Source organism: Ceratotherium simum, chromosome 40, assembly GCF_057802395.1.
Source record: "Ceratotherium simum simum isolate JZ-2026a chromosome 40, ASM5780239v1, whole genome shotgun sequence".
NCBI classification, from domain to species: domain Eukaryota; kingdom Metazoa; phylum Chordata; class Mammalia; order Perissodactyla; family Rhinocerotidae; genus Ceratotherium; species Ceratotherium simum.
Window position 1 is genome coordinate 11,389,541 of NC_141939.1, and position 27,329 is coordinate 11,416,869.

The following is a 27,329-nucleotide window of genomic DNA, read 5'->3' on the forward strand; positions in this document are numbered from 1 at the left end:
CTCTTGTCCCAAGCAATGAAAATAATCTCCCGACCCTACAAGAGCATAAATAAACCGAAAGAAAGGGGAGCAAACCAGAAAGTAGGGAAAGAAAATGAAAAACACTTACCGAGCAAACTTCCAGGGTTAGATTTTAAAATAAAAAAAGAGGTTTTATTTTTTTTTAAATAAAGTAACTAGGGGGAAAGGCATTTTCTCAACTCCCCAGAACCGACGCATCCTAGTCTTCCTTTTACACTGACTCCTCTAAGCCCAGCTCTCCACTAGTCTATTATTTTCACCAAAATATATGAAAATGTATGCAAATGAAAATCAGCACTAACTGTTCTCCCCTTGTTATATACTTTGGATTTTTTTTCCAGACAAAACAATCACACTCCGCAAAGGGAGGGGGCGGATGGGGTGGGGCTGGGGGGGGAGGCTGGGGAGCGACTGGAGAACTAAGTGCGGGGAAAGGGGGGAGGACGAAGGAGACAGACCTCGAAACAGAAGTGTATTTCAGTTATCGAGGAGCACAGCGTTTTGGGGGGCTTCCCATACACACACACATCCTCCTTGAAAAGAAAGAAAGTGGATCTGTTTGCAGAGGCGCTATCACGTTCCATCAGGCCACCTGAGACTGCCTTTGAAAGCGTGTACTGTGAAATTCATAGCAGTAATTTAGACAAAATCCTCACTGTATATTAATGAAAGGCGGCCCCATGGCTCTGTTCCTATCCTCCCCATTCAGTGTAAACAAAACCACGAGACTCTCTCGGTTTTTGAGCCGGATCCAAGCAAAATCGGCAGGAAAGGAAAACACGGGGTGCTGGCACCGACTAGTCAAACGTCTGCACCTGGAGATCTCAGATTTATTCAATGAAATCTGTGTTCCATCTTTTATATATACATATACGTATGCATAAATATAAAAAGGAACCTTAGGGGGACGCAGAGGAAAAAATCCTTTCTGTTTGGGGTTTGGTTACCGCTGCCTTTCAGATCTATACCTTAGCAAGAATGGCTTTGCTAAAACCCACCTACGATGGTATCTCTCACCCGGCAAGCAGGAGCTGGACGAGATCCTACATAAATTCTTCGCGTCTACAGTTAATTTTGAGATCACGCGAAGGCTGCGTGGCTGCGGCGGGGCTGGAGAGCTTTAACCGAGTTCACCTAACGGCGCTCAGCAGAGGAATTATTCATGGGGAGAAAAGGGCAGCCCCCTTCACATTTTAATCGGAGCACAGCGGCGGCTCCCCTTCCACGTCCAGGGCCGCCGCTCCGGCGGCAGGCGAAGCTGGAGCTGGGGACCCCGCCAGCGGGAGGTGCAGGCTGGGGGCGGCGGGAGCGGGGCGGGCGCACCCGCAGCTAGGGGTGCGGGGTGCACGCACACGCACACTCATTAGGAACGACGTATTTATTGAATGTCCGAGTTGGGTTAGTTCATTGGCAATCCCAGAGGAGGATTCAATTTGCCCTTGTTTTCGTTGCCACTTTCTCTTTTTTCTTGGTTCGCCGAGGTTCCTCTGTGCAGCGTTTCCGCTTGGCCGCGTCCCCCCACCCCCGCTTCTCCCGCCTACCCCGCGCATTCCCCCTCCCGTCCCCTTTAACTCTTTCAGCCGGGCTGGGGCTGAGAAAGCGTTTGTCGCCGCCAGCCCCATCCACTGCGCAAACCCATCTGAGACAAAAAAAGAAAGAAAAAGCACCACCACCGTGCCTAAGAATAGCGAGCAAGCAAAACATCACTAATAACCACACTGAAACACACACACACACGTGCACACACAATGTAAGCGGTGGAGGGCGCGGCTGGTGGAGCCCGGTTCTGGAGGCCGGCTCCTGCTGCAACGGGGATTCCTAAAGCCATCGGGGCGGAATACACTTACGATATATCTATGGGGAAAGGCCGGGCTGATTGCTTTTCAAATACAACGCCTGGCTCCGCTGACCGGCACCTTCCAAACTCACAAGGGCACGCACGCTACTTGCAAGAATCCCAGAGGAGGGGGAGGGAGGAAGGGAGGGAGAGGGAGCGAGGCAGAGAGGGGGTGGGGGAGAGAGCGAGCCGCGGCAGCGAGCGGTCCGTCTCGCACGCGCGGGCACCGCGCTGGTCCTGGGCTGCGGGTTTCCCAGATGATGGCATCCGAGAACTTAAACAAAGGGGGCCTCCGCCGGCGCGAAGCGGCTGCGGAAAGTTGCGGTGGCGGATTTCCAGGGAGCGTGGCCACGACCGGAGCTCTTGGCTATGCGAGCTCCCCCTTCCCACCCCCGCCGAGAGAGAGATGGGGGCCGGCTGGTGAAGGAAAAAGGAAACTTTGAAACCACTGGGGACACATCTGCCTATAGGTACTAGCGTGAATGGTGCATCCATGCCGCGCGCTTTACAAACCTCTGGGCTGGGGGTGGGGGGCCGGGAGGGCGGCAACAGAACGCAGTACTAGGTGGAGCGGGTAGGTTGCTATTTTTCATGATTTTTTCCCCTCTTCGTTTTCCTTCTGATTCTCCCCCTCCCCTTTCTCCCACCCCTCCCTCCCTTTTCTCTACCCCTTTCTTCCCCGTTCCCAGACCTATTGCGAACGCCCAGAACGGCGGAGGGAACGCCAAGGACTCGGCCGGACACTAAGAGTTAAGATGTGGCGGAGGGGGTGGCGGGGGAGGGGCGGGGACGAGAAAGTGGCGAGGGGGAGGGAGGCTGGGAGGGGGGACGACAGATTTCCAGCTTCTACGACGCTCTGCCTAAATTAAAAAGCAACCAATCGGAACGGCCGGAAGGGGGGCCGCGCGTCCTGAGCCAGTCATTTCGGGCCTGCCAATCACCCAGCGGGTAGCCAATCAGCGGGGGCCCTGGTGCTCGACTTCCTTGTATTTGGGAAAGTGTGGTGGTGGGTGCGCGCTCGCGGCGGAGGGTAAACATTCGACAGTCCCTGCTCAGAGAGGGAGGGACAGAGAGCGAACTGTCAGATCCGAGCGAGAGCGGGCGGGCGAGAGAGGGAGAGAGAGGGAGAGGGAAAGTGAGAGAGGGAGAGAGAGCGCGAACGAGGGCGCAGAGCGAGCTCCCGCTGCAACTCCGCTCCGGCACAGCCAGTGCCAGCGCCGTCGGTGCACTCTACGAGCCGTACAACGTGCCCACTGGAGTTGGTTGTGTATCAAGGATCCCCTATATGCACACACACACCTGCACCTCTACCAATGCACTCTTCTTCCTCCTCCTCCTCCAGACTACTGCTGGGAAAAAAATAAAACACCAACCCCAACCGTCAGCAACAAGGTAACAGAGCAATTCGACCTCATTTTTCTCCTGTTCAATTTTTTCCTTGTTATATTTGTTTCCTAATTTCTGCCCAAAAGGAAAGATGTCGCATCAGACTGTGACTGTTGCGAGGAGAATGAAAAAGGACTCTTGTTTCAGAGGCAACCAAGAGCTCCGGCAATAGCAACTTCAGAGAAATGCACCATCGCAAGAAGTTTTCCTAGGACAGAACAAAACTTGAAACGAGAGGACCAGAGGGGGAGAGCAGGAGCCAGCCTCTCTCCGCACACGCGAGCAGCCAGCATCACCACGCCTTCAAGGACGAACAAAGTTTTACTACTCTAAGGGAAAACGAGTGAAATGTGTTCCTGAGGAGGAGAAAAGAAAGCGGGCAAGGGAAAGAGCGAGCCGGCTGCTGGTCATCCCTAATTTGGTTAAGGAAGAAAGGAACGGCTTCTTTCTTTGTTGTCTCCGGTGAAATCTTCACTTAGCAGGTGGACTGAGCCCCGCGCCGGGGCAGAGTCCGCGCTCGCCCGAGGACAGGAGGAGGAGCGGGAGCCCGCGCGCCCCGGGAGAGAGCCCTGAGCGCAGGCCCGCGCCCCGCCCGGCGAGCCCCGCTGGAGCGAGCCGAACGCGCCGGGGCTGGGGGGCGGCCACGACCCCCCCTGAAGGGGGCGGCCACGGAGCGTGCCCCAAGAAGCGAGCCCCCCTCCCCAGAGCGCTGCTCCTGCTGCTGCTGCTGCTGCTGCTGACCAAGGCCGGCCGGCGACCCCCGCGCCCTGCCGAGCGGCCTTGCAGCTGCAGCCGCGGGCCGCGGCGGCGGCGGCGGCGGGGGAGGAGGCGGCGGCGGAGGAGGCGGCGAAGGCGGCGGGGCCGGCAGGGACCCGGGGCGGGGGCGGGGGAGGGGGGGAGGAGGCGAGAGGCGGGGGGGCGCGGCGGCGGCGGCGGCGGCGGCCGCGGCTGCTGCTGCGGCGGCGGCGGCGGTGGTGGCGGCGGTGGGGTGGCGGGGGCGGAGCGGCATGGCCACGGCGGCTTCTAACCCCTACCTGCCGGGGAACAGCCTGCTGGCGGCCGGCTCCATTGTGCACTCGGACGCGGCGGGGGCCGGCGGCGGCGGCGGGGGCGGCGGCGGCGGCGGCGGCGGCGCGGGGGGCGGCGGGGGCGGCATGCAGCCCGGCAGCGCCGCCGTGACCTCGGGCGCCTACCGAGGGGACCCGTCCTCCGTCAAGATGGTCCAGAGCGACTTCATGCAGGGGGCCATGGCCGCCAGCAACGGCGGCCATATGCTGAGCCACGCGCACCAGTGGGTCACGGCCCTGCCCCACGCCGCCGCCGCCGCCGCCGCCGCCGCTGCCGCCGCCGTGGAGGCGAGCTCGCCGTGGTCTGGCAGCGCCGTGGGCATGGCCGGCAGTCCCCAGCAGCCGCCGCAGCCGCCGCCGCCGCCGCCGCCGGGCCCCGACGTGAAGGGCGGCGCCGGCCGCGACGATCTGCACGCGGGCACCGCGCTGCACCACCGCGGGCCGCCGCACCTCGGGCCCCCGCCGCCGCCCCCGCACCAGGGCCACCCCGGGGCTGGGGGCCGCTGCCGCCGCCGCCGCCGCCGCCGCCGCCGCCGCCGCCGCACACCTCCCGTCCATGGCGGGGGGCCAGCAGCCCCCGCCGCAGAGTCTGCTCTACTCGCAGCCCGGAGGCTTCACGGTGAACGGCATGCTGAGCGCGCCCCCGGGGCCGGGCGGCGGAGGCGGCGGCGCGGGCGGCGGCGCCCAGAGCCTGGTGCATCCAGGGCTGGTGCGCGGGGACACGCCCGAGCTGGCCGAGCACCACCACCACCACCACCACCACGCGCACCCGCACCCGCCGCACCCGCACCACGCGCAGGGGCCTCCGCACCACGGCGGCGGCGGCGCGGGGCCCGGACTCAACAGCCACGACCCGCACTCGGACGAGGACACGCCGACCTCGGACGACCTGGAGCAGTTCGCCAAGCAGTTCAAGCAGCGGCGCATCAAGCTGGGCTTCACGCAGGCCGACGTGGGGCTGGCGCTGGGCACGCTGTACGGCAACGTGTTCTCGCAGACCACCATCTGCCGCTTCGAGGCCCTGCAGCTGAGCTTCAAGAACATGTGCAAACTCAAGCCGCTGCTGAACAAGTGGCTGGAGGAGGCGGACTCGAGCACCGGCAGCCCCACGAGCATCGACAAGATCGCGGCGCAGGGCCGCAAGCGCAAGAAGCGGACGTCCATCGAGGTGAGCGTCAAGGGCGCGCTCGAGAGCCACTTCCTCAAGTGCCCCAAGCCCTCTGCGCAGGAGATCACCAACCTGGCCGACAGCCTGCAGCTCGAGAAGGAGGTGGTGCGGGTCTGGTTCTGCAACCGGCGCCAGAAGGAGAAGCGCATGACGCCGCCTGGGATCCAACAGCAGACGCCCGACGACGTCTACTCGCAGGTGGGCACCGTGAGCGCCGACACGCCGCCGCCGCACCACGGGCTGCAGACGAGCGTTCAGTGAAGGCACTGGGCGCAGCGTGCAGAGGGCCGCCGCCGCCGCTGTCAGCACCGCCACCGCCCCCGCCGCCGCCGCCGCGCTGACCCCGCACCGGGGCCGCACCGGGCCGGCCAGTCCGCAGCCCTCCCCTCCGCCCAAAGACAGGCATGCCCGCCCTAGGAGGAAAAGAGAGACGGACCAAGGAGACATTTTTGAAGTCAAGGAAGGAGGGGCAAAACAAACGAACGAACAAAAGCGTAATAAATACCCAGACTGTTTTATATACATATATATATAACGAGACTGGAAGAGAAAAAGGGGGCGATCATGAGATCTCGTTTATACTGTGGTGGTGTTTCGTTTTCTTTCTCTTTTTCTTTTTAAAGAAGGGTGAAGATACCTAGCGCACCAAAACTGCACTCGTGAGGTTTTTCCCACCCTGAGAAGTCGAACCCCGCAACGGTGGACAGCACCTAGCACCTGCCTCGTCCTCTCCTCTTAAAAAAAAGAAAAAAGAAAAGGAAAAGCGCATCCCCCTTCCCTCCACTCTCTCCCTCCAAAGGGCTGCCGAAAGTGATCCACCAAAACTTTCTCTCCTGGGAGGGATCTGAGAGAAAGCGGAGGCACCGGGCTTAATCAGGGGATGGCCCTGTGCTCTGGGACCCCTGTCTTTCTTGGCCATTTTAAAGTCATTTGGGGACAGACGAATTGACTATGAAATGGGAAGGTGAAAAAAAGAACCGTCTCAAGAAAGATAGATATCTTCGCAGCTTCTGAAATTAGCAGACTGTATAGCAAAGCCAACAGATAAAGAATAAGTGTCCTCAAAGTAATCCTGGAAATAAAAGCATCACGAGAGAGCAGAGGGATGGGCGAGGGAGAGGGCACGTCCACCGAGGAGTGGGAGAGGCCCGGGCCCAGCGGGGGCGCGGGCGGACTGGGCGCGGAGCGAGGCCCGGCCTCCAGCCCCGGCTTTAACGGCTGCCACTCGGGCGGACGACGCCTAAAGATTCCACCGCTAATATTTTTTTTATTAATATTTTTTATTTTTTATTTCTGGACTGACTCAGATAAAGGGATTTAGAAAGACTGAGCACCAGCCGCTGCACCTCTCCGGACTTCTCTCCTCAATCCGTTGCCAACTTTGATTGAATGGGTGCTGTGGATGTGATTATACAATACTGCCATTTCCAAGCAGTGTTTTTGGTAGGTTTTAATAAACAGACTTTTCAAAAGACGGCAATATAGAATTGTTAGATCCGTTGTTGATCTAAAAATATTTGCTTTATATTTTCATTAAATGACTTCTTTTAATATTTTATTCAGAATACTTATGAACTGCTGCAAAACGGTAATTTATTTTTCCCCAGATCTTGTATTACGTGTTTTTTTCAGACGAGCACAAATCAAAATGAAATGAAAATATGGACAGTTGTTAGGTAATAAGGGTATCTTTTGATGTGATCATTTGATTGTAATTTAATTTGAGTAGTGATTCCGTAAGAGCTGATCGAGAAAATAAATTTGTTAGAATGAAATAGTCTGTGTCTGATGCATAAACACTGTGTGGGAAGAAAAGAGTTCTTTAGAAAATATTTTTTTACTAATGCAAATCCTTAAGTGATAGCACTGAGGAAGTCGAGCCTGCTCCACCGAAGGTCTATCTGGAAATCTAGAGGAAAGGACAGGCCTGACAGAAAAGGATAGGACTTTCACATAGTAGTCACTCCTTGTGAATCCATAAATTTCACAATATTGTTCTCTTTCTTAATTTTAGTGGGAGTTTTTGGTGTTTTTAGGTGAGATTGTCTAAATACTAGTCCTTTTCTTGGAGATACCTGTGTCCTTTATCATCTTTATCAGAGGATTGGCCTACATCACCAGTAAAAATGTGCCAACTGGTTATTAATGGTTAATACAGACCCCCCCAGAGTTGAGCCTCTCTTTTTCCTCTCACCACCCCCACCACATTGCTATGCTGTGTCCCTTTCCTCTTATTCTGAAGACTAATAGTTGTGAAGAATAGCTTACAAATCTATAACATATTTTTATATCAATTACTTCCCATTAATAACTATATGTAGTTAAGTTTAAGTTATTAAGCTGTTTTTGTTCTTTGTTCTGTTTGTTTTTCCTATGATGAAAGAGTGTAGTTCTGAATTCCTGCCTGTGATCCACACTGCATGACCCTCAGTGTGATGACAAGCTGAGACTTAAGATTCTACATTTCTGTGTTTCTGTCTTTCCCCAGTACAATTCTGTATCTTCTTTACTGGTGCTGGGGGTTTTAGCTTTTCTGATCACTCTTGAGATACACACCCTGCAGAGCGGCCACATTTATCAAGTTAATGCATCAATATTTACAATGTGGGAAAATGAAAGTGTAATGCCTCAGGTTGTAAGTACTAAAGACGCAAAAGGCTCTGCTTAGTTGAGTCCCTTCATATTGTACTTTAAAAAACAAAAGTATTTAGGGGTGATAAAGTGGTTATTTTATAGATTAATTTCCCCCAATCTCATTTAGCTGTCACTCACTTTTTGTCTTCGTCTCTCATCTTCACTCCCTCTCCCTATGATACGGATGCAGGGGTTAAAAAACCCAGAAAACTGTGAGAGCAACAAGGAACAGTTATTTCTTCCAGACAGACCCTGTGTCACTTTCATAAATCAAGCCCAGCCAGATGGCCGTGTATTGGGTTGCATTATTTTAAACACCAAATCGTACTAAAAATCACAATCATTTTGATTTGTGAAATCTGAAAAAGGCCATATTTATTAAACAGAGAGAAGGAAAAAAATGAAAACAAGAAACCACAATTTACTTTTCCCTGCCTTCTTGTTTCCTATTTCTCTCGCTATTGTAATTTCTCTGCTCAGCAAATTTACAATCTGGAGTGGGGAGTGGGGACAAACTTCATCATTTTTTGAGAGTCTACAGGGGCAAGCAAAGAGGGCCTTATTGGAAAACTAAGGATTGGGTGTGGTTGTTTTTATATGGTGCATACTACTGGCACGTGAGATGAAATCCTGTTTTCCCTACAGGAATGGTCCTGGTTGATTAGACAGAGAATGGGTCTATTTAAAATTTTAGGCGGTATTTGCTTACTTGGTTTGGCTGACAACAAAAGAACTAACATTAGAATTCACACTGTTTTCTATTAAAAAGCAACCTTTGCTGGTTACTTCAGAAGAAACCCTGGTTTAGGAGTAGCAGAGTAACTTTTAATTGCAGAAGCTGGCAAAGCAAGCCCGTTTTATTTCATTATTTTGCATTTTTTAAAGTGAGCTAATGCTTGCACTCCATATTTTTAAAAAATCAACCCTTTGAATGTATTTACAAAATGAAATTCATGGTTGAAAAACAAAAGAGGGCAGATATAACTGAGAGGTTTTGTGCTAAGGCTTATATTGTTACACATGTAAATAATGAAAATATTGTTATATATCACCAGATCTTTTTAATGAATTTGGTCATTGTGTTCCTTTGCAGTGCAAGTGTCTTGTGCTTCATAAAGTGCCCATTTGTTTCCTCCATTTCAATCCACCCCCTCCTCCCCTTCCAACCCAAAGGAAAGTGACAAAGTTCTGTTCCATCAATCTGGCTAATTCCGAGCTAGGCCCATTTATAGTTTGCAGTCTCCTGTGGCTCCTGATCTTGTCCAAGCCCGAGTCACCTCATTCACCCAGCCATCTTCCCCTGCAAGTCTGGGTGATTAATCATTCAAGGTGTATTTAAAATAGTCACTTTGCTGTTGTTGCTCTGCCTTTTTTTTCTTTTTAAGTACTTAGCCAAGGACTACTTCTTTGTTCCAAAATAGAACTATTCATTATTGATCTTAGAGATTCCCTCTGCTTCCCTGAAGTCACCACTGTTTGCTCATTACCATGCTTATAATCTGTTTTGTATGAATGGTTTTCGACATTCAGAGAATAATTGGTTCTAATATTAAATGCAGTATATACTATTGATAGTTTTATCGATAAGTGTAATATTTTAAATAATTTTAACAATTAAATTTGTTTTTTAAATTATATATTTGTAAAGTATTTATCCTGTTGGAAGCAACAATATATTGTTGTATTTATTCGTTTATTTTTGTAATAAATGATCAACCTCTTCAAGCTAAATCAAAAATGACACTTTTATATATTTATACAAAATGCATTTTAAGAGCTGGGCATATTTGCACCAATTTGTATGTAAATAGAGTAAGATCCATCAATAACTTGTAGCTTTCAGAACTAAATTCAAGGAAGAGACATTCTCCCCACATGGAGTTTAGTTCACCCAAGTTCCAGGGTAATTAATCAAACTCTAAAATGGATGCAACAAGTATTGGCACTGGATACAGACTTGAAATTAATTATTAAGGAGGTGGACCTGGTTTTTTTCAAAGTAGAAGGATAGAAATGAAAGAATTCACTTCTTTCATGAAATGCATGTGGCTGACTGGAACGATTAAAACAGATGCTGTGTATCAGTGATAAAACCTAATACCTGGCTGTGCTCAGACATCTATGCTAGGAAAGGGTATTGAAAGAGAGTTAAGACTTGGAGGTTATCAGTGACCCAGCAGCAAGGTGATGTAGGAAAAAGAGTTGTATATTGTTTTAAAAAAATAGATCCTCTTAAAATGGCTCTGAGTGAAGAACCTCTTTCTCTTAGTCCTGTTACTGGCAGCAGAAACAATGAGTACAGGTGTTGTTGTTTGTTGTTGTTGTTGTTGTTGTTGTTAAGAGAGACACACGTAAGGAGTGTGGTGGCCACCTCTCCAGCTCTCCAAGTTCTGTAGGTCACTTGGTCATCTCAGTTCCTCAGGGCGGCAGTTCCGAGGGCCTGAAGGTCACCCACGTGATCCCCCGGCTGCCGGAGTCCCACCATGGGCTTGATCTTGATTTCAATAAGGAAATCAGAGGGCTCTGGGTTTGCCTCCTGAACTTTCCAGTCTAGGAAAGGAAATAGTGCAGAGGCTGGAAGAGATGGATGGGGGTGGGGGCAGCGGAGATAGCAAGAGGGGTACTTGTGTAATCAGATTCTTTGATTTTGTTAGCCTGGCTCATGGCCTATTAATTAGATTACTCTCTCTTTCATTCTTGATTTCACATCCGTGTTTGTTCCTGTGTCCTAAAATGTGGGCGCGAGCGTGGCGAGCAGGAGCCTATGATGTCACTGCCGGCCAGCGGCGGCCGCCTGGTCTTCTGGAGGGCTGTGGGGTGCGTTCTTTATGAGTCGGGTCTTCCTCAAGGAAGAGTCGGCTCTGGAAGTGACCTCAGAGGGGTCTGGGAAGAGGGCAATTGGCATTCTCGCGACGGCACGATGTGTGCGCTAGTGTGTGTGTGCGCGTGTGCGTGTGTGCCGCGCGCCTGTGGGTGAGGGTGAAGGGAGGGGGCTGCGGAAATTCTCAGCGTGGACTCTCAAGCCCTAGGGATGCAGACGGCTTGCTCAGGTGCAGAGCCTGCCTCCAGTGGAAATGGGAGATCAGAGGAGCAAAGGAAGGTGGTGCCGGGGACGCGGGGCAGCGGGCGTCAGAAGCCCAGCTTTTCTCCGGGACGCAGGGCCCGGCCGGCGCCGAGGTGGGGCGGTGGCGGTGGCGGTGGCGGTCGCGGTGGGGAGGCCCGGTCCCTGCTCGGCCTGGCCCGGCCCGGCCCGGCGGTCTGGCCGTAACAGCTGCCGCCAGTCCCACAAGTTGTTTTCCTCGTGGCGACCATTCAGCAAAACGCACGATCCTTTCTCAAAGATTTAAATTTCGCGGATGAATTACCATACACCGGTTGCTTAGCAACTAAATTCAAGCAGGGCTAAGAATATGCAAGCTTTTTGTATTCTCATTAATAAAAATGCCACTCTGACACAGCAACCCGACTTTGGATCACTGCAACTTCTGTAAAAGCCGTAGGAGAATACAAACCGATCCTGCCATTTAATTACAGATCAAAATGGCTTGAAACGCGATGTTTTGTTCATCTATCTTCCTAAAAGCGATGTAAAAAATAACGGCTTTTCAAGAGCAGTAGTAAAGTCTTTTTTTTTTTTTAATGAAGTTGTCTATCAGAGTTACTAATTGTCAACTGAAACTTTTTGAAACACAGGTTGAAATTCCCCTTTTCATCAACATTTCTCCTCTCCTCCTCAGTCCCCTATCCTCTGATCCTGCTTTTCCTTCCCAGCCTAATAATAACAATTATTATTATGATTCTGGAAAAATTCAGGCTTTGGGAGCCATAGAGACTAAAGGGCAGTTGGCAGAGCAATCGACAAGGCCGGTGGCTGGAGAAAACCTACGAAATTGAGGAGAGAGAGAAGGGAAACTTGTGAAAGTTTCCTTGGAAGTTTGGAGAGTTGCTGAGCTCCAGTCGTCAGGTTCCAGAGGTTCTGGCGATATCTGTGCAACGCATGTGGGAAGTAAAGGTAGAAACGCCTGTCGACCTCTGCTCGCTGTTTGCAGATTTGCCGTGCTGAGGCGCAGCCTCCCCTCCCAGGGAATTCGGTTGCCGCCTCCCCCTCCGCGACCGTGGAGTCCACGGGGGCTGAGTTCAGGGCCTGCTGACCCGGGATCTCCCTGAATCCACCTCCCTGCTGCCCCAGGCCCTGGAGCCCTGGAGGAAAAGTAAAGGCGGAGCTGGACCCCCTGGGTCTTCAAAGACAGACCCAACTCTGAGACCAGAGCCTGAGATTTACATAAGCCGGCACTACGTGTCTCTTCGCGAAGGGTGCGGCGCATGGAAGGGGACGCCCCGGCTCAGAATAAGGGTCCACTCCTTTGCTACCGTCCGAATGTGGGGGGAGTAGGGGTCAGAGAGGACTGGCCTGTGCGCGGGCAGGTCGCATTGTTTGGGAATGCGCCGAGGTCTGGGAAGCCGGGCCGGCGGGGCGGGGGCAGGGCGAGAGAGCCGGCGCCTTGTGAAGTCCGGGCCGCCGGGCCCCGCGCGCCGTGCTCGCGGCCGAGTTCTTGGGCAGCCCTGCGCTTGGCCCGCTCCTCGGCTCCCGCGAGTGGGAAACTCGAGGGCCCCACGAACGCTGGGGTAGCTGCCTGCGCCCGGCCGCGTCACCATCACCTCCCGCGCCCAGTCCCCGCCCGGGGACTGCGGGCCCCGGGCCTGCGCGGCGATCCCGAGCGGGCAGTGGGCGAGCGCGGGCCGCAGAGGAAGGCAGGGGTGCCAGGCGGGTCGGTGCCCAGGCTACGGGTCCACGAGAGCGCGCGCCGCCTTTGCTTCTGAAGCTACAAAAGGAGGCCTTGGTCACTTTTAGAAAGATCCAGGGGCAAAAGCGAAACTCCCCAGACTGACTCCAATAACATTCCCAGGGAGCCAACCCCCTTCGCTCCCACCGTGGCAAACCAGAGAACTATAGAGGTGACTCTTGCCCGGGTCAGCCTGGGCGCGGACAGATAAGGGACTCCCAATGACTCGCTTTAACCCGATTTCCTTCTAGTGAGTACAAAAAGAGAGTGGGAATCAAACCGTGAGTTTTAATATTTGCTGTATTAAGTACTCAGAGGCATTAGAGTTCGTTTTTCAGTAAAACATACATAATAAACAGGAAGCCACTTATTTACAAATACAATTGCCCTAGACAAGCCACATTCCGTGTACGTAATTCATTAATGGAATTCGTTCCTTTTCCTCCCTTTGGAAAGAGAAATTTTAGCTTTTAAAAATAGCTGGGTCTTGGGGGAGGGAAGGAAGAGTGCTTAGTTAACCTGTTCCTAGAAAAAGGCCAATTCCGTCTGGGGGGATGTTAAACATTGTAAAATCACCATCTAAAAGTTATGGTGAGGGATTTTTCCTTTTTTACTCTTCAGAAATAAGTTTGTTGGTCATGGTTGGAGTTGGCTAGTGTAAATGAGCTGGTAATATAACCCTACTTGATGTGTGTGCCTGTGTGCGCGCGCGCACATATGAACAAAACTAAAATTTAAATAAGTTCAGCTGGCTGGGAACATACCAAAATTTTATCGGTAAAACTCAGTTGCCATAGTTTTAGAAATGTCTGTGGAAATGTGCCTGCCGCCCTCCCTCCATCCTGAGATGAGTTATACCTAGGGAGATGCTCGCTATGGCTTCCTAGTCACTGGGATAAGCCAGTACCACTTACCTGGAGAACCTGAGCCTCATCTTTTTTAATTCGGGGTGCTTTCTCTAAGGGAATTCCCTTCCTCTACGAGTTGGGAGAGGGACATTGTTTGGGAGAGAGCTGTCCAGGGGAAGGCAGAATCAAGTGTGACTCTCTGGGTGACCTGTGAGTAGTGAGTGAACATCAGGAGCACAGGACGCACCTGAGGTATGTCTAGAGCTTTGTGAGGTCCCAATATGTTTACAAAGGACAAAGAGAATGATCAACTGTTGTCCACATTTCCAGCTAATTGTTGTAGCTACAAAATTACAGGACAGACACTCAGAGAAAGTAAAAATATATTTTTTAATACAAAAACAAAAGGATAAGGGATATTCTGAGGAAGAGCTTCCCGGGAGATCGCACGTTAGTTCCGTCCTCCAGGACTGCCTCTCAGCAGAAGGCAAACCCATTTAGCCGGCTGGAACATCGCACACTGAAATAGAGGAGATACTCATTTCAAAGAGCTCACCTTGCACCAGCACTAAAATAAAAGGTGCCAATACCTGCCACCTCACTCCCCCAGGTTCAGACAGGGCAACTCCAAGGTGTGAGTGGGGGCCAGGGAGGTTTGTTCCACTCTGTCTCAGCAAGAGTTTTGGAGGGAGACAGTCTATTTTTCATTTACATTTCCAAAGTTGAAAACTCTCCAGCAGAATTTAAAAAACTAAATTCGATAGGTCTAATCAGAAAGTATAGTATCACCCAGAAACTAACAAAATGAAAATAAATGTCTTACTAGCTTGGTCTTGAGAATCTGTAGGTTACGATAGGGAAAAACTCATCAGTGAACAAAATAACATCTATGAACTATTTTTAATTAACATTTTTGGAGGAGAAGTCTTTCAAGATTGCTCAGGCAATCCTACTGATTATACTTTGTACTCCTCAAATATTTCTTCCAAACAGGGATTTAAAAATGGTTCAAACCTGAGAAATGTCTTTAACTCTTCCAGAAACTATTTAATAGTTGTTCTGGATGTTTTTAACAGGAGAGAGATGCTAAGCAAGTAGCCTTGGGTCTAGTGAAGTCTGGGGGAGTGGAAGGGGTGGATCCTCAAAGGCACTGAGCAGCCTGCACCTGAAACAGGCTTTCTGCTTTTCTGTAGGAGGGGCAGGGGAGGTCAGCACTATTTACATTTGTACCTGATCCCAAGGGCTTTCCTCTATTTGTCAAAGAGGAGGGCCTGCAGGTGAGAGGGTGGAAGTGAGAAGAGAGACCAAAAGGCAGATCAGTTACCTATCCCCTTTGTTCTTGGGCCTTGAACTGGGGCTTCAAGGAGGGGAATAAAAGCCCTCAGGGAGTGAAGCCTCCACCCCCATTTGCATCACCTTGACACCCTCACCTGGGCCAGAAAACCATGTGCTGGCTGATTTGGAGCAAAATGGTAACTTGAGGCATCCCTGTGTGAATGTGTTACATAACATACAGAACTTTCTGCAGGGAGAGGTGCTCACACTTCATTTTTCTCCAAATGACTATATGCAGGAAGAAAAGACTAGAAAGGAGGAATTAAGACAAATTAAATTAAAAAAAAAAACTATGGGGAAATGTGTAGCCATATATGACAATGCATATAAGATACATGCATGTAAACAGTCATTCCTTGCACCTCCTGTGTGCTGGAGCATCCTTTAAACACCCTCTCTAGAGCCGTACTTTGGCCAAGAGGAGTCATACCTAATTTGGGGGTTAGGGGGAAGGCACTCATACCCAAGAATACTAGGACCCGTTTGCCCTGTTGCCAGTGAGAGCCAAGTTAGTTCAGAGCTGTGTTATCCTCACCCCGTTCTTTCTGCAGAATCCTCAAACCCTTCCTGTGGGAGGGCAGGTTACCCCATACCCATGCGCCCCGCTGCGCCCACCCAGTCACCCCTACCCGTGGCTGTAGAGCTACTCCTTCACCAGCAGCCCGAGGTCACATTCAGAAAGGCTGTTCTTCTAGGCAGCCTCGCCCCAAAGGCAAAGGCAGTGTAAACCGTGCTCCTTTGCCCCAAGCACGAAGGGGAGATGTAACGCAGGGACAATCATTTTGCAGGAGAGCATCTGGAGCAGGGCAGTTGATCCGGGCAGATCCCCTGAGCCAGGTGTTCTCTGCCGGGGTCGGGGGAGGAAATGGTGGGGTGGAGGGGCCGGGAGGGGGAGCTGCTGAAGGCGGGCAGGCTGACAATTCTGTAACAAAGGATTCTTGCAAAAGTAGTACCAGGGATCTTTAAATGATCACACACCTTACAGGCGTGTCCCCAGCTCCTGGGACATAGAGTCCGCTGATTGTTCCCCGGGGCTCCGCAGACGTGACTGGGCTGTCAATGGTGCGGGGCTGGCTGCCTGGCTTCGCAGCCTCGGCCCCTGCGCTCCTGCAGGCCGCCTTGGGCATGGGTGGGTGGCTGTGCCTGGGTCCGCAGGGCCTTTGTCAGTGGCTGTTCCCCGGGCGCCCCGGTGAGGCAGTGGTCTTGTTGGGCAACATTCCTCGCCCTTGGTTAGCCCCGGGAAGGTCGTGGACTGCAATCTGGCCTGGCAATGCAGACCCAGAAGCGCTCCACAGGCTTCCCTGCTGGGCGAAAGAAAGAGTGCTGGAGCAGCGGGAGCTTGGGGGGTTGGCGGGTGTCTGAGTCACCATGACCTTTGCAAGGAAAGCAAGCAGGACACTGTGGAAAGGACGCCCCCAGGTCGCGCTGGTGGGGAGCTCTCAGAGGCTAGATAGGCATATCCCAACGCCTAAGCCTGGGCACTCTGCTCCCGCTGATGCCGCCCGAGGACCCTGGTTCCCCCAGCCCCTCTACCCCGTGCCTCCTGCCGCCACAGAACCCTAGCGGTGACCCAGCGCCGCCGGAGCGCAGCCCGGGCCTCCAGCTGGTGGGTAGGAAGTGGCGCCCCAGCACCGGGAGAAGGGAAGAGTTCAGACCAAGGCAGGAGAGTGGTTGAGTGAGCCGAGAGGGGGAACACCACAAACACCCATAACTTCGCCCTGATGCCCACACTGGGTCCCGAAGACTGCCAGTGTGGCCCCCACGTGCCTCTCCAAGTTGGTAGGAGAGGCATTTTTCTGGGAACACCAGGGGCGCAGGAGTGGGGCTCAGTGCGGACAGGCGGGAAGTCTGAGTTCAGGACCAGAGGTAGGTGGAGGCAGAGGTGTCCCTCTACCCGTTACAAAGCGGATGATGAGGACAAAACTTGGAGAGAGGGATATAAGTGGGTGTTAAACGTGGTCAGTGACTATCCCTCTACTTCATGGTGTCCCCTTTCTTTAATTCAACCCACAGGAAGCCCCCTCCGAGTCTTGCAGACCTCAGGCATCCAGCTGCCTACGCCTACCCAGCCAGGCCTCCCAGCCCCCTGAGCTGCCCAGGGCACAAGGTCAGCCAAAGCTGGCTCAAGCCTTCAGGCCAGGCCTCCAGACACAGCCCCAGGTCCCCTCACCCCAGCTGGCCTGGCCTGGGCTGGGCTGGGCTGGGGCTCCGGCCTCACAAATGGCCCCCGCAGTGGGGCCTGCTGGAAATTCCAGCCAGTCAGCCCAGCATGGCGGAGAGGGCTGGAGGCAAGGAGTGACACAGGCTTCTACCCCTGGCTACATACAAGTGCAAATGAGATGCATTTTGCCTGATCAGTCCACTGTATTTTATGCAACTTAATGTGTCTATGTCTTGTCAACTCTTCTAGTCAGAAAGAATAGCAGAAAATTTTTAAAAGAATTTTTTTGTATGTGTGGTTTCCAACTACAATTCCATACAGGGAGATGGGGTGAGAGTGGACACAGGAGGCTTGCTGTCATGAACAACATTATATAAACCCTCCTAAAATGCAACCTTACGCCACAAGGAGGAAAGGAAAAAGAAGTGGGAGTGGGTTGCTGACAAGAGACCTTGATGAAACTAAGTGGATTCTGGCTGGGAGAAGTTTAAAGCTATAACATTTCTTTTTAAGAAACAAAATTCACTTGTATTTACTTGGACAGATCTTGGGCAGATCAGACTCCTTCTCCTGGTTTACCTGCATCTTGAACAACATGAAGGGGCCACTTGGAGGGGTCTCAGGGGTTCACCAGGAGGTGAAAGGTTTTCTGATGCCATGGAGGCCCTGTCTGGGCCAGAATGCTCCCTCTCCTTTTTATGTGTCAATTTCCGAACCAATTTTAAGTGGAGGAAACTTGCCTCCAACTCCCACCAGATTCCTGGAAAAGGTTTCCTGAGACAGCAAGTCCTCTCAGACCTGGGTGATGTGGGCCTCCTGTAAGGTAAGGGGGGAGGTGGCAGGTCCCAGGGACCAAATGGCTTCTGGTATTCTGCCCCAGGCCACCTCCTACGGTTCACACGGGCACTTTGGGAGACTCCGGTCTTTTTTTCAGCGAGGAGCCCTAAAACTCCTTGTAGGACAGCCAGAGAGGACCACAGGGCCAGCTCCAGGCTCCACCCCTGCCCCTCCTCAGGTATTTGTTGTCTCAGGCTTGTCCGCAGCTGACCCAAGGAAGGGGAACAACAGATTTCCTTAGCCCTGTTCCCACGCCCGGCCCTCTCTCCCACTGCCAGGCTCAGTGGCAGGCAGGGCCCAAACTGCTGGGAGTCCCCGGAGCTGTGTGCCAGCCTCTTGCTCCTGCTTTCATGGGGGTCTCAGGTTGCCTCTGGGTTCTTAGGGACAGCAAGGAATTTGTTGTTGGCATATGAAGCTGTCCTGTTAAGATCTGCCTCTGGGGCCGGCTACCTCTCAAAGAAGCTGCAGTAGCCTTACTTTCAGGACTCAGGCTCTTATGTAGGTTGCTAATAGCCTGGGCCAGGCAAAAGTGTCGTGTACCCAGAGAACCAGTGAAGGGAGAATACCCTCGGCCCACTTCATTCAGGTGAGGTTTTTGGACCCTTCAGGTGTCCAAGATTATTCCACACCACCCTGTTACCTGTGGAGGATTCCTTCTCTGCTATATTCCTTGGCTGAGGTGTCAGAAGCCCTCACTGCATGGCAATTAACTCAAACAAAATAGTTTGGGGAGGGGGGTCATGTGCTTCACATCAAGAGAAGGGGCCACCCAGCACTCTGAAACTATCCAAACTTTTACACTGCTTAGCACAGGAGTGTGTGTGTGTCGCAAGCAGCTCAGGTTTCTGCCATGCAGCCCGGGCATTTCCATACCAGCCTGGTAAATACATCAGAACCAGATGTGCGCTGCTGCTGTGGGCTTCCACCCAGGAGCCGAGGTGCCCGGGAGATGCCCCAAACAGGACAGACTTGAAATTCATTGCCCCAACTCACCCCAGTGTCCTGACAGGCCAGTAGGAAAAGCTGAACTAGGGAGCAATGAGCAGAGATGACCTACACTGAGGGGAGCTGCTGACTCCTCCAGCGGCCCAGTTGCTCAGCCTCCCTGCTTCATGGCGGCAGACCAGAGTCCCTGCAAGCCGCCCCCTCCTTTCTTCTTGCTATGAACGCCCAACAGCAATTTATTCCCTCCCTCTGCGCCTCCTCTTCCCATCCCAGAACCAAGCACGGATATTCATTTGGGATAAGAAGGGGTGCCGATAAGGTGGCAAGGTGGAGTGGCAAGCCATCTTCAGGAATAAACATGCCCAGCCACGGTAGCCTTGACACCCACAGACTCTTCTCACTCACTTTTTCTTTTCAAACAGTCGCTCAGCTTATGACAGGCCCAAACCATTTCAACCCATGAGCAAAAAGAAATTGTAAAACCCAGACCAAGTTTTTTATTTCTCCTTTGCTCCTGAGTTCACCATCCCTCACTTCCTCACATCCCAGCCATCCCAATATCCATTACCCCATCTGAAGATTTAAAACACTTGTTCCTTAAAATCTACCAGGGTTTTCAGCATTACCAGAGTAACTGGAGAGAGAACGCACCACCCCCACCCCAATTCTGTATCCAAACCGAATATATTGTAACCACCATCATCAATTACACTTTGCATAGCTTGACAGGGGCAGAAACCTAGACTCCACTCCATTATTTACCAGGACTAGCAACAAACTTTACGGGAAGACATAAATTCAACATCGACTATCTGATACCTACTGGAGAACCCTTTGAAAACATCAACTCTATCTTCTTACCTCCTTTATTGGGTGGAGTGCTGTAAAATCTTAGGTAGCACAATTTTGAAACAGCTTGATTACCTTGAGCGGGTTTGGAGTCCTTAATTCCAATCATTAGTAATAAAGTCATTAATAGTCATAATTGGTATTTAATTGCTTGATCTGATTGGTGCTTTCTTCGTGACCCGATTTAGTTTCACGGGGAAGTACAGGTGGTCCAGAATCAGTAAAGGAAAGCCATTTGCAGGCAACTTTTTCAAGCAGAAGGGAAAGTACTTTTGTTATATTTGCAGACATGTGTCTCACACATTTTTTTCCTGTTTTTTGTAAACTATCTAAGAATAAACATTACAGATCTGGGTTTTAATTTCTCCAGATGGGATCATAGAGTACCTAAGAGATTTCTTTTAATATACTGCAGAATTGAGGGCACATGGCTGCTGTTCACACTAAAAGCCGAAAAGAAACTCAATGCGAAAGTAGAACGAAGTCAACTGCTAGTAGAATCGAGTATCTGAGCAAGTTCACTTTATTCCTTCGCAGGAAGAGGGTCTGCGGCGGCGAGGGAAAGTTTCCCCGGGTCTTTGCAGAGGGACACAGCGAGGCCGGCCAGACCTTCCCACCAGCCGGCCGCCTGGGCTCACGGGCTTCGCAACCTCTCTTCCCTGATCACCGCCCGCCTCCCCCTTCGGCGCTCGGGGTCTTCGTTTCAGCCTGGCTCCCTTTTCAGAACGCTACCGGAGAACTTCCTCGGCAAAGGTGCCCTGCCCTCCCGGCTTCGCCCTCCTCCCCTCTTCCCCCGCTCCTCGCCCACTCCCCCGCGCTCTGGACTCACCCGCGCAGAGCTTCCACTCTTTACAGACAGGAAACCGGTCTCAGTCGGGGCAACATTTGAAACCACACTTGAGCAAACCATCCAAGACGGGAACGCACATTAGGGCTCCGAGCTCCCGAGCCTGCTTCTGCTGAAAACTGGGTAGAGGGGGAGGGCGGTAGGAGCGAGCAATCCTCCCTCCAACCGCGATTTCAGCTTTCTTATGGAAATGAACATGACAGCCGGCTCACCCCGAGGCTGGCTCCCCGTCCCCAGCCCTCGTTCTCCGCGGCCCTGTCCTCCCGTCCGCCCCCGCCCTCGCAGCCCCCGGGTCTCGCCGCGGCCAGGCGGGTGTCGCCCGCTCTGCGCCTGGGCTGCGGCGCGCGGGGACCGGGCCGGTGGGCTCCCCTCCGCCAGGCCGGCCGGCGCTCGGTATTAAATATTCATAGCGATCTCTACTTTCTTAAAGGAGAACCTACCGAGCGGGAAAGTTCACGGCCAAGGGAAGGCACAAAGGCAGGTCTCCGCTCCTGCGTGTTCTCGAGGTTGGGGAGACGCACCCCCTCTCCGCGGCAGCGCCCGCTCAGACTGACAGGAAGGAGAGAGCTAGGGACGGGACCACCTTATTGTCAAGTCACTTTTCCTGGAGGGTGTGGAAGGAGAGAGGAACTTGGTGGCGGAGAGAAAGCACGCTCCCTGATACCTAAACAGCCTTTTTTTTTTTTTTTTAATTGGCGATCGCATCTTACGCCCTAGGGTCCCCAGGGGCTTTTGTAAGAAAGGAAACTGTTTGACTTCACCCGGGCTCCACCGGCCTTGGGGCCACAAGAAAGTTTGCCCTGTGTTGTTGGAAAGACACGCACGCACGAAGTTTATGAAGCCTCACACTGAACAACAATTTCATTTGAATGGTAAAAACAACGACAAAACCCGCACCTGCCCCCCTCTCTTAAAAACAGAGCCCCCGTGTGTTGAGAGCCCGGCGGCACGTCAGGGCGGAGGAAGGGGCTGTAACGCGCGCGGTTTCGAGGCTTGTGTCGGCGCCCCGGTTCCCGCTCGGTGCGCCCCGGGCCCCGCGTGCACCGAGCCAGAGCCAGCTTCCCGAGGCCGCGGCCGGCGCGCGGCTTCTCCCCAGTGAGCGCGGTCGGGACCCAGGAGGAGCAGGAGGGAGAAAAGGCGGGGAAAGGCCAAAGTGCTCGGTGGCCGCGCAGAGACCCTTCCCCGGGCGCCCCTCGCCGGGGCTGGGCCGACTCGCGACGGGCCCCGCGTGGTGCCGGCCTCGCTCGCCCGCACAGGCACACTCACTCACACTCACACCCCGCGGTTCTTTTTGTTCCGGGCCAGGCTCACTTTCACAAGTGGTTGGAAAGTCTTGGGCGCCATCTAACGGGAGCAGCAAAAAGTTGACGCCGGGAGGAGGTTAGGACCGCCGAAGGCGCGGGGACCCGGCTTGGAGGGCCCTCTCCCCACCCTCCGCACTCCGGACCTTGACAGCCCCCAACACACACAGCACGCACACACACGGTCGGGAACTCCGGAATCCCCCAAAGCCCACCTTCCCAGGGGCCGGGAGCAGCGCTGGCCTGCCCACTGGGACCGTCCGTGCGCCCCTGCCCTCGCCTCCCTTTCGCGTTCCCCCAGGCCACAGAAGAGGAAGGATCGTCTTGCACCTGCCTTAATAGGGCCCTGGTGTCGTTCAAGCTCTCTCTTTTTCCTTTTGGCCGGTGATGGAAAGTCCCAAGAAGCCCCGAGCCGCGCACCTGTTTTCCGAAAGGAACAGCCACGTAATGAAGAGGTCTGTAGGCAAAGAAGCTTCCAGAGGGATGGGGGAAGGAGGTGAAAGAGGATAATGGTAACGAAGCAGAAAGGAAGTGCCCAACTGCGGGAGATCTGGTCCTGCAGTGGCCTCAGGAGAGCCTCCGTGTCTCTTAGGAGGGAGGGACTGGGTTCTTAGGAGCTGCCCTTGAACTTGGCAGGTGCTATTTGGAGGAGTCTGACAGGTGGTGAAGCCCAGGAGGGGCCTCTGGAGAGGGCAAGGGAAGCTGGGCACAGGAAGGAGGAAGAGAGGGACCCACCTACTTGGAGGGTGGGCTGGAGCTTGAGGAGGTCCAGACCTCTCCTGAGGGTTCCAGGCCGCTGTGAGGGCCAGCGGTCATGGGAGATAGAAATCCAGGCCACGCGCTCTGTCAGGTCAGGGAAGCTCCACCGAGTCTCTCGGAAGGAGCAGAAGCGCTGATGTCCTGACCAGCTGTGACATAAGGACCAGAAGGGAGGAGAGGTGACAGTCAGGCCCAACCCACCCTCTCCTGAGACCCAGCAACTACTACCTGTGCTGCTGTTTTACAGTGTGGATGACCTATCTCCATGCCTCCAAGCAGAGGACCAGAGGCAGCGAAGGACGGTGGGCAGCCTTAGACACCTGGTGGTTGGCCCTGGTGATGCAACCAGAGGTGGCTGGGCTGGAGTCTAGATTCCAGGGGAAAGCAGAGGATCTCATCAGTCTAGGCCCAGAGTTGTTAAAGGGCTAACTAAGAGCCTCTGCCTTGCCTTCTTGGGGTATAGAATGGAGATTAGAATACCTGTTCCTCTCTCAAGTATGTTATGAGGGTAGAACATAATGTCAGATGTACAAAAATTTTTTATTGTGGTAAAATACACATAAAATTTACCATCTTAACCATTTTTAAGTGTACAGTTCAGTAGCATCAAGAGTATTTCCATTGTCGTACAACCGTCACCACCATCCTTCTCCAGAACATTTTCATCTTCCCAAACTGAAACCCTGTACTCATTAAACACTGACTCTTCATCCCCTCTCCCCAAGCCCCTGGCAACCGCCATTCTACTTGCCCTCTCTATGAATTTGACTACTCTAGTACCTCATATAAGTGGAATCATATAGTATTTGTCCTTTTGTGACTGGCTTATCTCACTTGGCATAATATACTCAAGGTTCATCCATGTTGTAGTGTGTGTCAGAATTTCCTTCCTTTTTAAGGCTGAATAATATTCCATTGTATGTGTGTACCACGTTTTGTTTACTCATTGATCCATTGATGGGCACTTGGGTTGTGTCCACCTTTCGGCTAGTGTGAATAATGCTGCTATGAAAGTGAATGTACAACATCTCTTTGAGATCCTACTTTCAATTCTTTTGGGCATATACCCAGAAGTAGGATTGCTGGATCATATGATAACTCTACGTTTAATTTTTTGAGGAACTGCCATACTGTTTTCCACTGTGGCTGCATCATTTTATGTTTCCATCAGCAGTGCACAAGGGTTCCAATTTCTCCACATCCTCACCAACATTTGCTATTTTCTGTTTTGTTTTGTTTTGTTTTTTTAATAATAGCCATCCAAATGGGTGTAAAATGGTATCTCATTGTGGCTTTGAAACATTTTTTTAAGTATAAACATACAAACATAATGAAATAATACTAATAAGGCAAATTAGCCACAGGTTTTAGCAGGGTAGAAATATCCTGGTAATTATTTTAAATCTCGGATCTTTAATTTTTGAGTCCAGTTCTAGAAACAGGAGAAAAGGAGAAATGGCCAAGATAGAGGGACACACAGAACTAACACTATTTGATGATCATGTTTTGGCCTCTCTTTCTAATTATGAGCTGGAAAATTGAGGAGCTGTCATATTAGTGAGCTCTATTCTTTCTTTATTTCCAGAAGGAGAACAGAGAGTCACCATCTCTTAAGTAGAGAGGAGAGGAAAAAAAAAATTAGGCTTGTCTTCTTCCTGGATTCTTTGATTTATTCCAATTGAAAGAGATGCTCATGTGCCAGACATTGGCCATAGACTGGTGGAAATCTCTGGAGTCCTTTTTTCTAGAAGAGAGCTGAGAAATAGCAAGTGAGCAAGCAGGGGGGTTGTCATTCTCCTCCAGAATTCCCAGGTTGGGGAGCTGTCTCCCATACAAAGCGCCCCGCCACATCTCTCCATGGCCCTATTGCTGGTGACCTCATGCCAGCCTTGTTTAGTAGTCATGTGAGGTGTAATTACAAAGTGCTCTGTTATCCTTTTTCTTCTTTTTTTGTATTACAGCCTGGGGAAACAGGTTAGTGTTTTTATTGCCCACGCTTTAAGTGAAAAATCTCTAGAGCGGGCACAAGATGCTAAATGGAAGGGACTGTGGTGACAGGGTGGTGGCTGAGGCTCCGAGCTGGAGCGTTCCCTTGGCCCACTGAACCACACTGTTTCTTTCATCTGACAGGAGGGTTGGCACAGGACGGGGATGAGAGAAACCAGTGCAGCAAGCCTTGGCAGAGACCTCGACCTCCCTTCCGCCGCCAGGCCAACTTTGCTGCTCGCTGCACCATTAAGGCTCTGTGGTGTTTGAGCTCTTGGGGTTCAGGGCGCGTGGAGGAAGGGGGCTGGGAGTGCCCTTTGGGAAGGTGTTGTGGGGGCGGCTCCCAGGACCCCAGCACGAGCGTTCGTCTGGCCCTCCCCTTTAATTGCTGTGTCTGCTCCCCTGAGAGAGGGATGTGCTGCACATCAGGAGCTGCGCAACTTAAGACAAAAGAAAAAGCACGGCTGTGACACACGCGTGCACACAGTCATTTCCTCTCCCCTCGTTAAAGCTACTGAAAGAGAAGCTGCAGGAGGATTACCTTCTGGGGGCGCTGGGATGGGAGACCTCTCAGCATTCTGAAAGGGCTTTGTAGTGTTTGGATCCAAGCCATTTGTTTCTAGAGAGAATCACATTGGGTAGGAGCTTGCTTTTCCATTTGCAATGGCTTATTAAGTATAAGCATCTCTCTTCTCTGTTTACTGAGTGATTAGCTCTCCCTCCAACTGACCCTGCCAGGGGAGATAGCCAAAGTGTATCCTTAACACACAGTTACCCTGCAAAATGTCCTTCCCAGAAGCAGAGCCCACAGGCAGGACTCCGCGGTTAATTCTGGTGTCTTCCTTTTATAGTCTGCAGTGAGGATCTCCACCGATGGTACAATGTGCGCTAATGCCACCCATGTTTCCACAGTTCCAGTCCAGTCACTGTGGAGAGCGAGAAGTGGAATCTAGCTGTGAGAGAGGCAAGCCAGTGTTGTGCCCTCTGCATGTGGCTTGGCTGGGAGGCCACAGTGTAGGGGTTCAGCTGCTGTCATTGAATCTTTTCTAAGTTATCCAATGACCTTTCCCACAGAAGACTGTCCTTCCTGTCTTCATGGGACAGGACAGAGATGAAATGGAAAGGTTCCTTCATGCACCTAGATTCAGGCAGCAAATCTGGGAACTCGTAAGCAGTAAAGATTAACCAGATACTGGCTGATTAGTAGCTGGTTGCCTGGCTGAACTGGCGGGTTCTAGTAAGTCAGTTTAGTATAAGGACAGACCAGCTGTGCTTGCAGACACAGCCTTAATCAGCCAGATTTCAAAGGTCAGAGTGGAGACAAAATCATGCAATTTACCCAAATTTCAGAGACTGAATTCAATTGTAGGGTTTGGTCTGGAAATGAGGGTGAATTATTTCCAACTAAGTGGATTCTTTTTCCTCTCTGCCAATTTCTTTACTGTGATATACAGAAAGCCTAAGATATATCATCAATATTGTTATATAAATATTGTCTACCTGCATATACCGTAGTATCAACTGGAATGAAATCATTAAATCAAACTATTTCCAACATGCTCCATATTCTCAATGGAAGCCCAGTGCTTTTACTCTGCATTATGCTTTTGTGATAAGGCTGCACTCTTACTCTTCAACAGTTAGAATTCTTATGCAAGTGTTGTATTTATTGCGTGAATCTAGTATTATTTTACACTTGATAGAATACAGGACTGAGGCAGATCCTGTATATGGGAGTTGGTATCTCATCAAAGGGTTGGGATTCTTTAATCTGCCAGTCACCCCATCCTTACCATCTCCTGATGAGAAATAGACCTCTTGGATTGCATTATTGGGTGGGGGGGTTCCTGGGTGGGGGGCAAAGGTGGACTTGAGCTTATTTGATCTCAAGGTTGACTGCACTGTGTCCCAAGATTTGTGTGTGAGTATCACATGCACTATACACACACAACACACATGCACATACAACACACACAGTGCACACAGCACACACACACACACATAGCACACACAGCACACACAGCACACGCACACATGTGTCTCAAGTCACATCTGTGCGCTGACCACAGTTCCTTCTCCTCTGGATGTCCAGGAGACCAGGTCCTAGAAGGGGACGTGAGCTGGCGTGGGGGTAAGATGGCTGCCAAGTCCTTCCAGTCCTCTGAGATGAAGTGTGGTCACCTCAGGTGACAGCACGTGAAAGAGGCAAGAAAGCTGGCTTTTGCGTTTCTTCTACTTAATTTTCTATTTCTTCTCTCCTGATTCTTTTGCAAGTCTTTTTGAAAAAAAAAATTACTTAGCTAGGCTAAGAGAAATCCCCAGAAGCAAGTTTTCCCCACATTTGGGCCAAAACATTTAGAGAGCCTGCTTAGTCCTTTGGCAAACAGAGCAGGGCAGCAATCGTGAGGTGAGAGGAGCTGGCGGGAGAGGGCCCCCAGTCTCCCTCCTTGCTGTGTGGCCTCCTCCTGTCGCTGCGGCCTCTGTGCCTTGTTTTCATAGCAGAGGTCCTGTCCCATAGTTGAGCTTGTTAAATTCAGACCTCCTGAGGGGTGCAGGCGATGCGT

General features: G+C 51.9%; 1 protein-coding gene, 2 long non-coding RNA genes and 1 pseudogene across 4 annotated transcripts in view; 2 read left to right on the forward strand and 2 right to left on the reverse strand.

Annotated features, from left to right (window-relative positions):
- The window catches only part of LOC147912072 (uncharacterized), a 49,953-nt gene extending 28,575 nt beyond the window's left edge, over positions 1 to 21,378 (reverse strand). The window contains exons 1-2 of the long non-coding RNA XR_015550325.1: positions 21,160 to 21,378; positions 20,702 to 20,838 (exon numbers count right to left, since the gene is read on the reverse strand). This is a non-coding gene — a long non-coding RNA (uncharacterized LOC147912072). The remainder of the gene's footprint in view (positions 1 to 20,701; positions 20,839 to 21,159) is intronic.
- LOC106802751 (uncharacterized) lies at positions 2,061 to 4,041 on the forward strand. Its single transcript, XR_001391947.2, has 3 exons — positions 2,061 to 2,328; positions 2,548 to 2,607; positions 3,201 to 4,041. It is a non-coding gene; the product is annotated as an uncharacterized LOC106802751 (long non-coding RNA).
- On the forward strand, positions 5,007 to 6,236 carry POU3F3 (POU class 3 homeobox 3). The gene has a single exon (XM_004435928.3). The coding sequence runs from the start codon at positions 5,354 to 5,356 to the stop codon at positions 5,738 to 5,740; it is 387 nt and encodes a 128-aa protein (XP_004435985.2). The 5' UTR covers positions 5,007 to 5,353; the 3' UTR covers positions 5,741 to 6,236.
- LOC147912073 (uncharacterized) lies at positions 14,079 to 17,826 on the reverse strand (annotated as a pseudogene). The gene is made up of 5 exons (XR_015550298.1): positions 17,821 to 17,826; positions 16,812 to 16,876; positions 16,359 to 16,505; positions 16,059 to 16,223; positions 14,079 to 14,265 (listed from the first exon to the last, which is right to left on the reverse strand). The product of XR_015550298.1 is annotated as an uncharacterized LOC147912073 (transcript).
- Positions 21,379 to 27,329: the final 5,951 nt, after the last annotated feature.

Excerpts from the sequence above, each read along its gene's own strand:
- POU3F3 (XM_004435928.3), top strand. The coding sequence starts at position 5,354 with ATGTGCAAACTCAAGCCGCTGCTGAACAAGTGGCTGGAGGAGGCGGAC.